This window comes from Mirounga angustirostris, unplaced genomic scaffold (assembly GCF_029215605.1).
Source record: "Mirounga angustirostris isolate CCGP_5_RB_7025 unplaced genomic scaffold, mMirAng1.0.hap1 SCAF_11, whole genome shotgun sequence".
Taxonomy (NCBI): Eukaryota; Metazoa; Chordata; class Mammalia; order Carnivora; family Phocidae; genus Mirounga; species Mirounga angustirostris.
This window is the reverse complement of record NW_026991719.1, coordinates 52,369,348-52,384,057: the sequence shown is the minus strand read 5'-3', so window position 1 is coordinate 52,384,057 and position 14,710 is coordinate 52,369,348. Positions and strand designations below refer to the sequence as shown.

The 14,710-nt window shown below is 39.6% G+C and overlaps 1 protein-coding gene across 1 annotated transcript in view; it reads right to left on the bottom strand.

Moving 5' to 3' along the window:
- Nucleotides 1–6,695: 6,695 nt before the first annotated feature.
- ZC3H12B (zinc finger CCCH-type containing 12B) overlaps nucleotides 6,696–14,710 on the bottom strand; it is a 72,900-nt gene continuing 64,885 nt past the window's right edge. Inside the window, exons 2-4 of the mRNA XM_064573587.1 lie at nucleotides 10,085–10,359; nucleotides 9,317–9,423; nucleotides 6,696–8,116 (exon numbers count right to left, since the gene is read on the bottom strand). Of these exons, the coding sequence (XP_064429657.1) occupies nucleotides 6,696–8,116; nucleotides 9,317–9,423; nucleotides 10,085–10,359 (1,803 nt within the window). The remainder of the gene's footprint in view (nucleotides 8,117–9,316; nucleotides 9,424–10,084; nucleotides 10,360–14,710) is intronic.

Genomic DNA, 14,710 nt, shown 5'->3' with positions numbered 1-14,710 from the left:
TTTTTTGCCAAATGGGTTTTGCTGCTAAAAAATTTAGAAATCATGGTTCTAGTCTAGCCCCCTAATTTTATGCACTGAGACAGACAAAAAGGGAAGGGATTTGTCTGAGGGCACAAAACAAGTTAATAGCATATAGATCCAAGTTTCTTGCAACATCAGTATCATCTGGGTACTTGTTAGAAATGCAGATTATTGAACCCCACTACTGACCTGAATCAGAAAGATTAAGGGTGAGCAGCAATCTGGTTTAACAGTCACCAGGTGATTCTGATGCATGCTAAAGTTTGAGTTGCACCAGAATACAGAGGGAAAATCTGCCCAAACACTGAGATTCCAGGGAACTCCATCACTTAATGGAAGCAATCTTGGGTAAATTATGCCAGTTTCTTCATCTATAAGATAATAATATCTGCCTCACAAGCTTGCTGTAAGGATCGAAAAAGATAATAGATGTGAAAGTGCTCTTTAAAGTGTACCATGCTTTGTGTGTGTGAGTGGTGTGGATTCATACCAGGATTAGTAGGCCTTGAACTCAGGACTCGGGTCTGTATAACCTAGGACAAAGTGCTTTCCCCTGGCCTTCAAAGACGGCCCTAAAGATGAGGAGCAGACTATATGAGCTTATTTCTAGACCAGGTCCAAGGAGGTTAAGAGTCAAGGGTCATTGTTTGCTGGAGTTCTGAAACCTGGGGTCTGTGAAGCAGGTCCCTGGGAAGGCCTGCTTTAGATGGTGGCATCAGGGATAGGGTCAGCTGTGGGAGAGGGGTAGGGGAGACTGGCCAGGAAGCAACAATAGCCCAGTGCCCTTGGACCTTTTCCTTCTGACTAGAGATCAGAGACTGATTAGAAAGTCTTCAAACTGTACACATTTAACTGGGGAACAGAGTTGGGGGTCAAGGGAAGGGAGTATAGATTATATTGTTATTCAATGACAATAATTGAGAGTCGCCCCTTCTGATAATTCATCAGTGATAAAGAACATGGTTTCTACTTCTAAGGAACTCCCCTTATTTGTAGAGGAGTCTGCATGCCAATATAGTTGTAACAGAATGACAAGTGCTAAGATAGGATTGTTCGAGATGCCTGCAAGACCCACTGTAGGTAAGGATCACAATGCTTGCTTAATAAAGGAGGTGATATTAGCAGTGAATCTTCAAAAGCAAGTTACTCTAGTCAGAATAAAGAGTCTGGAGGGGATAAAGAAAGAGCATGGCATGTTGGGACACCAGTGAAGGGTTCAGGATAATTGGAACATTTAAAGTCCTGAGGCCAGAGAGTTAAGCTAGAGAGGAATGGTCAAACTAGTTGATTTCCTACCTACGATTCGGGAGAGGCACTGAATATTGAATTGTCCCGCTTGGAATTCTAACTATTGTTACCACTTCCCCTAACACTCAGGCTGCCACTGCCCTCCAAGAAAGTCTTAATTTATTATTCTGTAAATGTGTCTTATTTCCTCATGAGAGAGTAAGTTCCAGAAGCTAGGAACTGTTTATTCCTCTTCTGTTTCTCCCTAGCCCAGTATAGGCCAGGTCCCTGTTTGGTACTCAGTAAGAACTTAATTACATATATGCCTGACTAATGTGAGAGGAAGCAGGAAAAGGATAGGGAGAGATGAGCACTCTTAGTCCCAAAAGAATGATAAAAGAGAAAAATATTCTCAGATTTATGAATAGCCCCTTCCAAAGGCTCAGCCTGGGCTCTCCTGTAGCAACTGTGGTCATCTCTGCCCTTAGAATGGGACTGGCCTGGATTGTTCAGGGGGTAGGGGTGGAGAGGTTGGGGTGGGAGTAGGAAGCTCCTGAAAAACATGAGGAAAGAGCAGATACCACTGTAATAAAGAGATCACTGGCCTGGGAGCAATGAGGCCTGAGATTCCAGTCATGGCTTTGCCATTACCTCCCTGTTCAACAGCCTTAGTCAAATCTTTTTAGTTCATGAATCCTCAGTTCCCACACCTATAACCTGATGGAGTTGATGCAGCTGAGCATTCCACCAGTGAATTCCCTGTAAAGTATAGGGTGCCAGGCTGCTTCTAGCTCTGATATTTTGGCTAATGCCCAGCAGATGATATTTCTGTGGTCCTAAGTCTATTCAGGGAAGAAACTAAGCTGGGCCCTGAGCCCTCCATCTCATTCTGACCCATGAGTGGAGGCTTGGCCCAATCCAGCCCTGTGGAAACACCAGATGAATAGCACTTGGAGCTGTGTTAGTATACAAAGATAGAAGAAGGCATATGCTTACTGTGATAAAATTCAGATGAACTCACTTGGGGAGACCCCTCTCCTTGCAAGTCCCAAGGACAGATTTTTTTTTTTTTTTTTTTTTTTGTAGTTTAAAGTTTTAATGAAATTCTCCAAGGACAGTTTTTAGAAGTGTGTATAGGCGGTGTGGTATGGCTTTTGTTGTTGATGTTCTTAAAGAAACACAGCCATTAGTAGTTAGTAGACAAATAGTTTATGCAGAAAATAAGTGTGTTACAGTTCATTATTGTCAATGATACAGCATTTTCAATCATGATTATAGGTGAAACCAATTAAAACCTCATTAGGTAGTCATAGCACATTCATGCTAGTGAGAACATTGCAAAGCACTGCACCTGCATTATAGGGGTAGACAAAACTGAGGATGGGATATATTTTCACTCACCTCTGGTTGCCTTTGTGTATTTTGTCATTGAGACTTACATTATGTTTGGGTCAAACAAAAAACCCAAAGCGGTTTTATAAAAGTTTACAACCATTAAACAGTATTTGTTTAATACCACAAATGGATAAAGCAAACTACTATAGCTCAGTAATATACAAATCAGGACTAGAAATAGTCAATCTGCCTATGTATATAGCTAGCTACAATATGATAGACATTGAATATGCTGAGTCTTTTCAAAGGCATCAACTACTTTAGACAAGCAAGTTCCCAAAATATACTGGTTTGGGTTCCAGTGAGAACTAACTGTAGTGCCACTTCAGTTTAAGACTATGCCCTCCTCAGTGTCAGACGTGAGGAGAAGAAAACTAGGGGAAGGCAGGGAAGGATTAGGAGCACACCTGAGCAGGGCTCTTTGGATAGCTTAACATTATTTTCCCTGTGCAGTTTCAGACCTGGTTCACAGAGTAAAAGTGTACTGAAATTGTTGGCCCTCAGAAAGGGCAATTGTACAAAGTCCCATACTAACAGCATAGATAGAACATTAACTGAGTGCCTCTCAAAATGAACTCTTCTATGTTAGAAGAAATCTCAGTGCCAAAGGTGAATGGGTATCAATGTTGGAATTACTGTATAAAGATAATTTATTCTCAGATAGAAAAAAATGGATTTTCAAAGTTCTGGAAACTAGCAGAGAGAGAGAGAGTACTTATATTTATATTATTACTTAGAAGAAAAAAAGTTTTACAGACCCTTTCCATAAGGCATCTGTCATTCTCCCTTCCATACCTTGCATTTTAAGAGACAGGGCAATGGCTATATGCTACCTTTGAAAAGGCTCTGGTAACTGGATTGACCATGCCACTCCAGAATCACATTTCTTCAGGTTGAAATAAAAGTAGCAACCACAAAAATCACAAAATCTACAAAATCTTAGGTCTGAACATGCACAGACTTGCTATGAGTTCAGAAATTCGGTGAAAAAATTAAAAGTACAAAGCACCTCTTGCAAAATATACTGGTCCTTGGAACCACACAACACACTGTGCAGTAACCTCTGCTGAGTGCTTGGAGGTAAGTATTCTGAAGGACACATGCTTAACCCTAGAAAGGAAACCTGATTTTATTATTAGGAGAGCTGAGAAGGTCCCAGTGCTTCTTTGTATTTGTTGTTCTATAATTAAAGACAAAATGGGAAAGTCAAGAAATGTGTAGACCTCAGTATAGAGAAAATGTTTCTCTAATAACTTCATGAAAAACCATGCTAGATTTATGCATTCATAATTGTAGCTTCTTGCAGATGATTCACTAACACACTTTTGACACAAAATTCATTTTGTAGGGACATATTAAATTTAATAGGCTAAAGAGAACTTATGCAATATAATGCTTGAAACCGTACTCACAATGGCAGTGTGCATAGTAACAAAGAAGCCTTGAAAAATTGTCTTTGTCTATAAACCACTACTGCTCTTTGGAAACAGTTCCCTCATGACCCCCAGGCTGCTTTCCTGTGACACACAATGCCAGAAACATCATGATGAAAAGTCAGTACCTAACTTAGTTTATTAGGAGTTTTATACATGTTTTTTATACAATCAGGAAAAAAAAGATAGAATTTTTATCAACAAAAGGTCATTTCTGGTTATTTAGGCACTGCTTTTAGCTACTTCAGTTCATACACATTTTATGAGAAGAATGACAATTGTTTTTTGAAAATAAAAAATAAATATGCTGCCTTAAAAATATTTCCTGTGTTGGGAGGAGCTTACAGTTTTTCTGAACATGGTCAAGATAAATTGCAGCTGACAAGATAAATCTTGTGCTTCACTGTAAATTGTGCAGCTAGTGGATACTGTGGTACCATTGATGATTTTGGGAGGAAGATGAACTAACTGGCACAAAGGCAGTAGAGTCATCTACTCTATTTGTATTTGACAATACCCTGATTTAGACATAGGACAGATTCAGAAGTTCCAAGAAATTGAAAATAGGAAATGGTATTTGTGTGAAATTGGGGTCAAACTGTGTGAATTGCAAATACTCCGGTGGCAACTGTCACTCTCTATTTTATACCTGACAGAAAATACTTTTACACCTCAGTATGCTGGGGAGTGGAAAGATCAGAGGGTAAGAGATGAATATGAAGCTGTGGTTAACTGAAGAGGAATGCTGGTTGAGATGCAGTTTTTATCAACAAGGACAGAGACAGAAAGCCAGAAAGCAGCATGCAAGCCATTATCAAACCACCAAAAACAACCTTGACTATAGCCTCACATGCGGAGTGTTTCACGGTAAGAAACGTTTATAGGCAGTGTCACACCTTCTCACAAAGCAACAAAAGACCTGGACCAGGCCTTCTCAACTTTCATGACAAAAAAACCCCAACAATCACAGAAATTAGCAAGTTCCAGCTCAAGAAATAGTGAGCAGGTCATGGTTCAAAATGTTTAATATACAATGGATTAAAAAAGGGGTTCATTTAGTACAGCTTAAAAAAAAAAACAAAAAACAATAAATGCCTCTTCTAGAGGCATTTAGCTACAAAGGTTTCCACCCTGAGCAAGATACTAATTGCGCAAATGGTGCCAACCCAAAGTCCTTCCATCTTTAGTAATGCATTTAAGAATTATCTAAGGGTAAGTGCATCCTCTTTGTATGTATCTGAAGTGCATAACTGAGCCAGCTATTAGCAAAGATGTAGCATCTCCTTTTGTAAGCTGCCTTTTTCCACTTAGAAAATCCCCTGGTTTTGTTTCCTAAAGAAATTCTGTTCCATCCATGATCGACCTTATTGACCAAAGGGTGGACAGTCGAAGAAGGTGGATTGCTTGTCTGTGCACTGTCCTCCATTACATTTTATCCTTTGATGTCGAATACTGCATAGGTCAAAAGTCTAAAAAGTATCCATTAGACTCTCCTTGAGTGCAGCTTTTGTGTACATCATTTAATGCTGCACAAGTTTAGCCATCTCTCCTGGGAAAAGGGAAGTGGAGTCTGGTAGTAAATCCCTTGGTCCTGGTCAAACTCTTCTGTGCTTGTCTAGCACACACCTGCTCTGCTTGGAACTTGAACTTGTCCATCAGCTCCTCTGAAGAAGAAGGCTGTAATCTGATCCCTAATTTGCTAAGGTGAAGAGACTTAAAAGCTAAGAACTGTCAGTAAATGTTGACAAGTAAAAAGTGCAAAGGAAATATAGCTAGTTTGCTCTGATGTCTAAGAAAACAATATTCAAATATTGGCATGTAATTTCACTTTCAAAACTAGTTGAAACTATGAAATGTGACATAAAATCAAGTTAGATTCATGATCTATACAGCTGTAGACTAAGGACTGTGCAGAGCTTTTCTTCTCATCATCACTATATTAAAGGTTATATGGAGATACACAAACATCTCAAACTAAATAACATACAGTTATACATGCAATATAATTGCTAACAGTAGGTTTGAAATATACCTCTAGAAGCCTTGATGTGACCCTATAGCTTGGTTAGTAAAGATATTGAATGGTCAGATATTCATGCAATAATTTATGCATTTACTTTTAAATAGCTTTAAATATCCTATTAAAAATCCCAAAAGGTTAATTCAACATATGATTTGATCCTGATGCTCTTGCCCTCTAAATTAGATATATTATCAATACTTTGTAATGTAGAATGTATGATTAAGAAAACGTTGGTAATGGAATCCCTTGGGAGTTTCTTGCATTTAGACCTCTCCCCCTGAGTTTTGTCCTCCATTGCATGGTGCCATGCAAAAAAGCATGGGACTTGGAGTCAGAGGACTTGAGTATGAGTCCTGGTTTGGTCACCTGCTAGCAGTGTGACCTTGGCAAGTAACTTAATCTCAATGAGATTCAGTTTCCTTTTCTAGAAAATAAGACATTAGTAAGATTTACCATACAGCGTTGTTTTGCGCTTCAAATAACATAAACACTGTAACTTGGAAAGCGCAACACAAAATTATTTGTTACTATTATAGTATTAATGCATTATTAGTATTAATATTTATATTTGTATAAAGGAAAAGTCCTATGTCATGTCAACGTGCAGCCCTAAGCTTAGAAACAATCAAAGCTGCCAGTTGTTGGGCATCTGCTGTGTGGGGATTCTTCTCCATCACTGCAAGGACGATATTTGAAGGGAAAATATTGCAGAGGTTCTTATAAGTCTGATACTGGTGCTCTGGGATCATATGCTCCCTGTTATCATTGCACATTCCAACCCAAGGATTCCTCCAAAGCTGTTCCATCTTTTCAGGCACGCTCCGTACCATGACTGGCTCATAGCATGGTTGCATGAGGCTGTTACTCAAGGGATAGGAGTGGTAGCCATAGGAATCAGTTGCACAGGGCAGTGGGTCCCAGCTGGCATGTTGTTCCCGGCACAGAGGAGGTCGTCTTTGCCTCATGGGGTTGCTCTCATAGAGGCGGGAGTCAGAAATGCTGTCCATCCGAGTCATTACAAGGGCACGTCCTGGCTGAGGTGTTGCCCCAGGATGGCTATTGAGAGTCATAGGGTAGTCTCCAGGACAGCTGGAGCATGCTCCAGTTGCTGGGTGCTGGGCTTGCAGAACTAAGTGGGGGACTGACTGCTTGTGGGGGGCTTGCTTAGAATCTTCTGGGCCATAGCTCTGCGCTCGCGTTAAGGCGTCATGGTAACCATGAGGAAAAGGCTGAAGACGGTTCTGAGATGCGGAGCGATGCAGCTTCAAACTGCCTTCAGGATGGCTATCAGCTACAGCCAAGTACAGGTTGTTGTAAGAGGAATAGTTGTCGTTCCTCGTATGGCTCATACGGTTGTCAGGACAGAGGTTGGGATTCCGGGCATATACCCCTCGGTCTGCTTCAGCCATGTAGTACTCTCGATTATGCATGCTGTTGATGTTCAGTTTGGAGAAGTCGCCTAACATTGAGTAGTAGCCATGGTCCCCCAAGGACTCAAACTTTGGGTATTGGTCAGCATAGCTAATAGGGGTCCCATGGCTGTTGGTAACCAGGATCGGAGGGTACTGCATGCTGGCCATGTGCTCCAGTGAGGCCTTCTGGTGGGGGAAATGAGAGGATCCTGGCACTGGGCTGCTGGCTGAACGGGTGTTGAGTGCACTCACTGCATGGCTTTTGGGGGGTGGGATTGTGGGGACACTTAGGGCAGTCACAAGTGAGGGGACAGAGCTGGCCTCAGGCTTACGGGCAATGGACAGCCATTCCTCAGACTCCACAACCATGGACCGGATGCTGGGATCCGATTGGCGCTTGGGAGCCACACGCTTGACTTCTGAGGTTGTCTCACCTTTGGCACTAGACAACCCTGTGCCACACTTGGCCAGGGTGCTTTCACTCACGGTTTTCACTGTGGACAGTTTGGCACTGATGCGGAGCTCATCAGCCACCGAACGCTGTGGTTGGTTGGCCCGCTCTGGATGGTAGTATTTGCACTTGTGGCCATAGGTGCATTTTTTGCCTGAAAAATAATGCCTTGGGGTAAGACTCTCTCTCATACTGGTGCAAATCTGTCAGAAACTGTTGTAACAATCTGGTTACTTAGGTTAGAGTTTTACTGTTTGGGATTAAGGAAGAAAATTAACTGTCCATGAAGATGAAAGAGGCAGGACAACATCAAGGAGGCATCACACACACTGTGAGGGGAGAGGGCAGAAGTGGAAAGCTGGGGAGGAAACTGCAGTGTAAAAGCTAAGAACTGAGCTGTTGAATAGCCTTCATTTTCCTGTAATTCACAACTTTGCCTAGGCATAACCTGCATGCTGAGGTGGTGTAGGGTAGCAGCAGGCAGCATAGTACAATGCAAAAAGCACAGGCTTGGAAGCCAGTCACACCTGAGTTTGGATTCCAGCTATGTCACTTACTAGCCATGTAACCTTGGTAAGTGACTTTACCTTCTGAGCCTCAATTTCCTCTTCTGTAAAAAAAGTTCATAATTATGCCTATATTATACGGTCACTGTGAAGATTCAATGAAGATAATGAACACGAAAATACTCTATAATTTAAATAAATGTTAATTGAGAAAAAGAAAAAAAAACAAGACCAAGATGTCCCATAAATAAATGATTATCCAAAAGAAGTGAACATGCAAATTAGCCTCAGACCAGGCAGCCCATGTTGCACTGTTAGGCTCACAAACTTTGTATCAGAGGGACTTGTGTAAGATCATGAGAGCACTCTAGAAAACTATATTTTAAAAAAGCAAATGAAAATGAAATTTGGAAGCAAACTGGAAAATACAGACTGAAGAAAAGAGTATTATTAGTTGACAGAGAGTGCAGTCACCTGCTTGAGAGACACGTCCTTCTTGGGGCCAAATCCCGTTTGGCATTGCCCTTTCTGCTTCCATAGGCCATGTGGATTTCTGCACTTCCCTGCCTCCAGCAACACTGCTCAGGTTGGAGGCAGCTAGAACACATGCATTATTTAAACAAGTAACAACTAATCTTTCCTTCAGTTCTTGTTACCTTTTCCTCATGTAGTTTCCAGGATGTTTCTTTAAATGCCTAACTGAGAATACATAAAGACACAGACTTTAACTCCCAGGAAGTGGACAAGTTAAGATTTTCCATTTGAAAGGGAAACCTTTGAGAAGAAAGTATTCATATAGTCCTTATGTTTCCCTTAGTATAGAACTCAGTTCTGCAATAGGTACTCACCATAAGGGCATGGTTGCTTCTTATGCTCCGGAACAACAGGTCTCTTTCTCAAGAAATTTTCAAGATTTGGGCCATGGCGTCCTAAAGGATCATCTGGAGGCATAAATCTGAAAACAAACAAGCAAGAGGTAAACATCTTCCTTTCTATCCTCACCCCCACTTCAGTAGTTCAGACCTTCATTACCTCTTGCCTATACTATTGTCACAGATTTCTAATTGCCCTTTCTGCTTCAAGCTAAGCCAGCAGTTATTCCCTCCATTCTCACTTGAACACACACACACACACACACACACACACACACGACTTTTCCAGTGTATCATTCTTCTGTGGACTATATGTTTCAACCATACTGACATGCCTGCTGGCTCCCCAACATGAAACCCGCTTTCACATCTTTATAGCTTTATTCATGATGTTCCCTTTACCTGTAGTGCCCAGCAGTCCCCTTTCTTCTGTCTGTAAACTTCATCTCAAATGTCATCTCCTGTTTGAGGCTTTTTCCTATCATTTCATGTAGACAAAGCAATTTTAAAAACTTTAACCATACTGCTTATCACAACACATTGTGGTTCTTTCTCTCTTCTCCACTACACTTTGAGCCTCTTTTAAGGGTGAGTCCTGTTTCTTATTCAACCTCTTATCCCTATGGCAATCAGCATAATGCACAGTACACAGTAAGTGTTGGGTAAATGTTTATTGAAATGAAATAATCTATTCCTAATAAAACTTGGATTTAGGCTATTCAGAGCCTACTGAAAGCAACGTACTTGTCATTCACAAAAGAATACATCAGCAACCGCTCCTCTATAAACTTCTTCCATTCTGGCTTTTCAACTTGAAGGTCTCGGTAGTTATCATTAGATACAATGATGCCGTCGGAATCGAAAGCCAATTTGACTATGAACCGGTCATCATAACAGACAACTCTCCTGCCCTGGACCCTTCGGGATGGTGTGAAGACAAGAATCTTTTCTTTCTCCAGTTTACGTAGGATGTCTTGATCTGTCAAAATATACATTATATGCTGCACAGTAGAAACCATCTTTGGAAATTAACAGCATTATCTGCATATTACAAATACAAAAGTTGGTACTAAATGAAAATGTTATTTGCCCTTAGAGAGAAAGTGGCTTCTATTCCTGGCTATGGCACCAATTTGGATTGTGACCTTAGGCAAGTCACCTTTGCCTCCTTCAGACTTCAGTTTTCCATAAAGTGATGGAACTGGATTCAATGATATTCAATGACATTCAAAACCTACCATGAAGAGTGAGAAGTAACACTGATATCCTAGCATTCTTGATGACCGTTTTGCCCTTTGGGGGAAGCAGCAGCTTTTGGCTGCTGAAGAAAACAGAGCAGTATGCTGAGGATATGTCTGTCAGGAGGGTAAACCATCACTCCGTGGGAATTACATATTTGCCTTCTGCCTGAAAGAAAGCCATAACTAAGGGGGAAACAAAGCCATAGCATGTTGAGTACTGACCCTCTTTCCTTTTGGCCTCTTAATTGCTGAGGAAAGAAAGCATACAAGCTGGGCTTGAGCAGGGCCAGGATCCACTCTCCGACGAGGTTGGGACCCTGTTCAGAAGCTTACATACAGCTCCACAACACAGCTCTGACCGCCATTCTGACTTTCTTACTTGACACATCATGCAAACAGCTGATACTCAGAGGACTAGGGTCTATATGTTCTCAAATGCTATAAAAAGATAGCTTCATATAGTGTTGTAAGTGAATGTAGGACTCCTACCAACATTAGGGCCACATCATGACTTTGTGGACCTTAGGTATGTTTGCCTTTTTGGGCCCCTTCTTTCATAAAGAAATATTAAAAATTATACTTTACAACTGATTTGGTATAAAAACAAATAATCTAGTTAGATATATTATTATAAATTAATTGTTATATTCGATTTTTCCTTCAATGTTAAAATAAAGTTAAAACATCTTTTTGTTAAATTTTAATTCCAGTGTAGCTAACATACAGTGTTATAATAGTTTCAGGTGTAAAATACAGTGATTCAACAATTCCATGCATCACCCAGTGCTCATCAAGACAAGTGCACTCCTTATCCCCCATCACCTATTCACCCATCCACATCACCCAACTCCCTTCGGGTAACCATCAATGTGTTCTCTATAGATAAGAGTGTTTTTTTGGTTTGTCTATCTCTCTTTTTTTTTTTTTCCTTTGATGGTTTGTTTTGTTTCTTAAATTCCACATAAGAGTGAAACTCTATGATATTTGTCTTTCTCTGGCTGAATTTTATCACTTAGCATTGTACTGTCTAGCTCCATCCATGTCATTACACAAGGCAAGATTTCTCTTTTTTTGTATAAATATATATTTTTTAAGTTTTTATTTTAATTTCAATCAACACACAGTGTTATATCACTTTCAGGTGTACTAGATTTCATTCTTTCTTATGGCTGAATAATATTCCATTGTATATATATACATCACATTTTCTTTGTCCATTCATCAATCTATGGACACTAGGGCTGCTTCCATATCCTGGCTATTTAAATAATGTTGCTATAAACATACATGTGCACGTATCTCTTTGAATTAGTGTTTTTGTATTGTATTGTTTTGTTTTGTTTTTGTATTTTGGGGGAAATTACCCAGTAACATGATTACTGGATTATAGGGTAGTTCTGTTTTTAACTTTTTGAGGAACTTTCATACTGGTTTCCACAGTGGCTGCACCAGCTTGCATTCCTACCAACAGTGCAAGAGAGTTCATTTTTCTCCACATCCTCATCAACACTTGTTTCTTGTGTTTTTGACTTTAGCCATTCTGACAGGTATGAAGTGATATCTCATTGTAGTTTTGATTTGCATTTCCCTGAGGATGAGTGCTGTTGAGCATCTTTCATGTGTCTGTTGGCCATCTGTATGTCTTCTTTGGAGAAATGTCTGTTCATGTCTCCTGCCCATTTTTTAATTGGATTATTTGTTTTTTGGGTGTTGAGTTGTTTAAGTCAAAGAGGTTTCTGCCTGTGTTCTCCTCTAGAATTCTGATGGATTCCTGTCTCACATTTAGGTCTTTCCTCCATTTTGAATTCATTTTTTTGTATGGTGTGGGAAAGTGATCCAATTTCATTCTTCAGCATGTGGCTGTCCAATTTTCCCAGCACCTTTTATTGAAGAGACTGGCTTTTTTCCATTGGATATTCTTTCCTGCTTTATTGAGGAGTAATTGATCATATGTAATTGTGAGTTTATTTCTGGGTTTTCTATTCTGTTACATTGATCTATGTGTCTATTTTTGTGCCAGTACCACATTGTTTTGTTGACTACAGCTTTATAATATAACTTTAAATCCCAGAATTGTGATGCCTTCATCTTTGCTTTCAATTTTCAAGATTGCTTTGATTTTCAGGGTATTTTGTGGTTCCATAAAAATTTTAGGATTGTTTGGTCTAGCTCTCTGAAAAATGCTATTTGTATTTTGATAAGGATTGCATTAAATGTGTAGATTGCTTTGAGTAGCATAGACTTCTTAAAAATATTTGTTTTTCCAATCCATGAGTATGGACTGTTTTTCCGTTTCTTTGCGTCTTCCTCAATTTCTTTCATAAGTGTTCTATAGTTTTCAGAATACAGATCTTTTATCTCTTTGGTTAGGTTTATTCCTAGGTAACTTACTGTTTTTGGTGCAAGTGTAAATGGGATTCTTTTGTTAATTTCTCTTTCTGCTGCTTCATTATTGGTGTATAGGAATGCAATAGATTTCTGTATGCTGATTTTGTATCCTGCAAAATTACTAAATTCACTTATCAGTCTAGCAGTTTTGGGGAGGTTTTCAGGATTTCTTTTTTTTTTTTAAGATTTTATTTTATTTTATTTTGACAGAGAGAGAGGGAACACAAGCAGGGAGAGTGGGAGAGAGAGAAGCAGGCTCTCCGTGGAGCAGGGAGCCCAATGCAGGGCTTTATCCCAGGACCCTGGGATCATGACCTGAGCCAAAGGCAGATGCTTAATGACTGAGCCACCCAGGTGCCCTGGTTTTCAGGATTTCTATATAGAGTATCATGTCATCTGCAAATAGTGAAAGTTTATTTCTTCCTTACAGATTTGGATGCCTTTTATTTCTTTTTATTGTCTGATTGCTGTGGCTACAACTTCTGGTACTATGTTGAATAATAGTGGTGAGAGTGGACATACATGTCTTGTTCCTGACCTTAGGGGGAAATCTCTCAGTTTTTCCCCATTGAGGATCACGTTAGCTGTGGGTTTTTCATATATGGCCTTTAGTAATTTGAGATATGTTCCCTCTAAACCTACTTGGTTGAGGGTTTTTATAATGAATGGGTGTTGTACTCTGTCAAATGCTTTTTCTGCATCTACTGAAATGATCATATGGTTCTTTTCCCCCCCTTTTTAAAAGTTTTTATTTAAATTACAGTTACATACAATGTAATATTAGTTTCAGGTGTACAATATAGTGATTCAATACTCACATACAATACATGGTGAAATCACAAAAACTGTGCTTCTTAACCCCCATCACCTATTTAATCCATTCCCCCACCCACCTCCCCTCTGGTAACCATCAGTTTGTTCTCTATAATTAAGAGTCTTTTTTTCAGTATACCTCTCTCTTCTTTTCCCTATGCTCTTCTGTTTGTTTCTTAAATTCCACATGTAAGTGAAATCATATGGTATTTGTCTTTCTCTGACTGCCTTATTTTGCTTAGCGTAATACTCTTCAGTTCCATCCATGTCATTGCAAATGGTAAGATATCATTATTTTTTATGGCTGAGCAATATTCCATTACACACACACACACACCTTTTTATCCATTCATCTTTCAGTGGGTACTTGGGGTATTTCCATAATTTGGTATTCTAGGTAATGCTGCTATAAACATCAGGGTGCATGTATCCCTTCAGATTAGTATTTTTGTATTATTTTGGTAAATACATCATAGTACAATTATTGGATCTTAGGGTAGTTCAATTTTTAGCTTTTTGAGAAACCTCCATACTGTTTTCTAGAGTGACTGAACCAGTTTACATTTCCTCCAATGGTGCAGCAGGGTTCCTCTTTCTAAACATCCTCACCAACATGTGTTGCTTCTTGTGTTGTTGTTTTTAGCCATTCTGACAGTGTGAGGTGGTATCTCATCGTAGGTTTGATTTGTATTTCCCTGATGATCAGTGATGTTGAGCATCTTTTCATGTGTCTGTTGGCCATATGTATGTCTTCTTTGGGAAAAAAAAATATGTCTATTCACATCTTCTACCCATTTTTTTCATTGGATTATTTTTTTGTGGTGTTGAGTTTTATAAGTCCTTTATAGATTTTGGATACTAACCTATTATCAGATATGTCATTTGCAAATATCTTCCCCCATTCCTTAGGTTGCATTTTAGTTTTGCT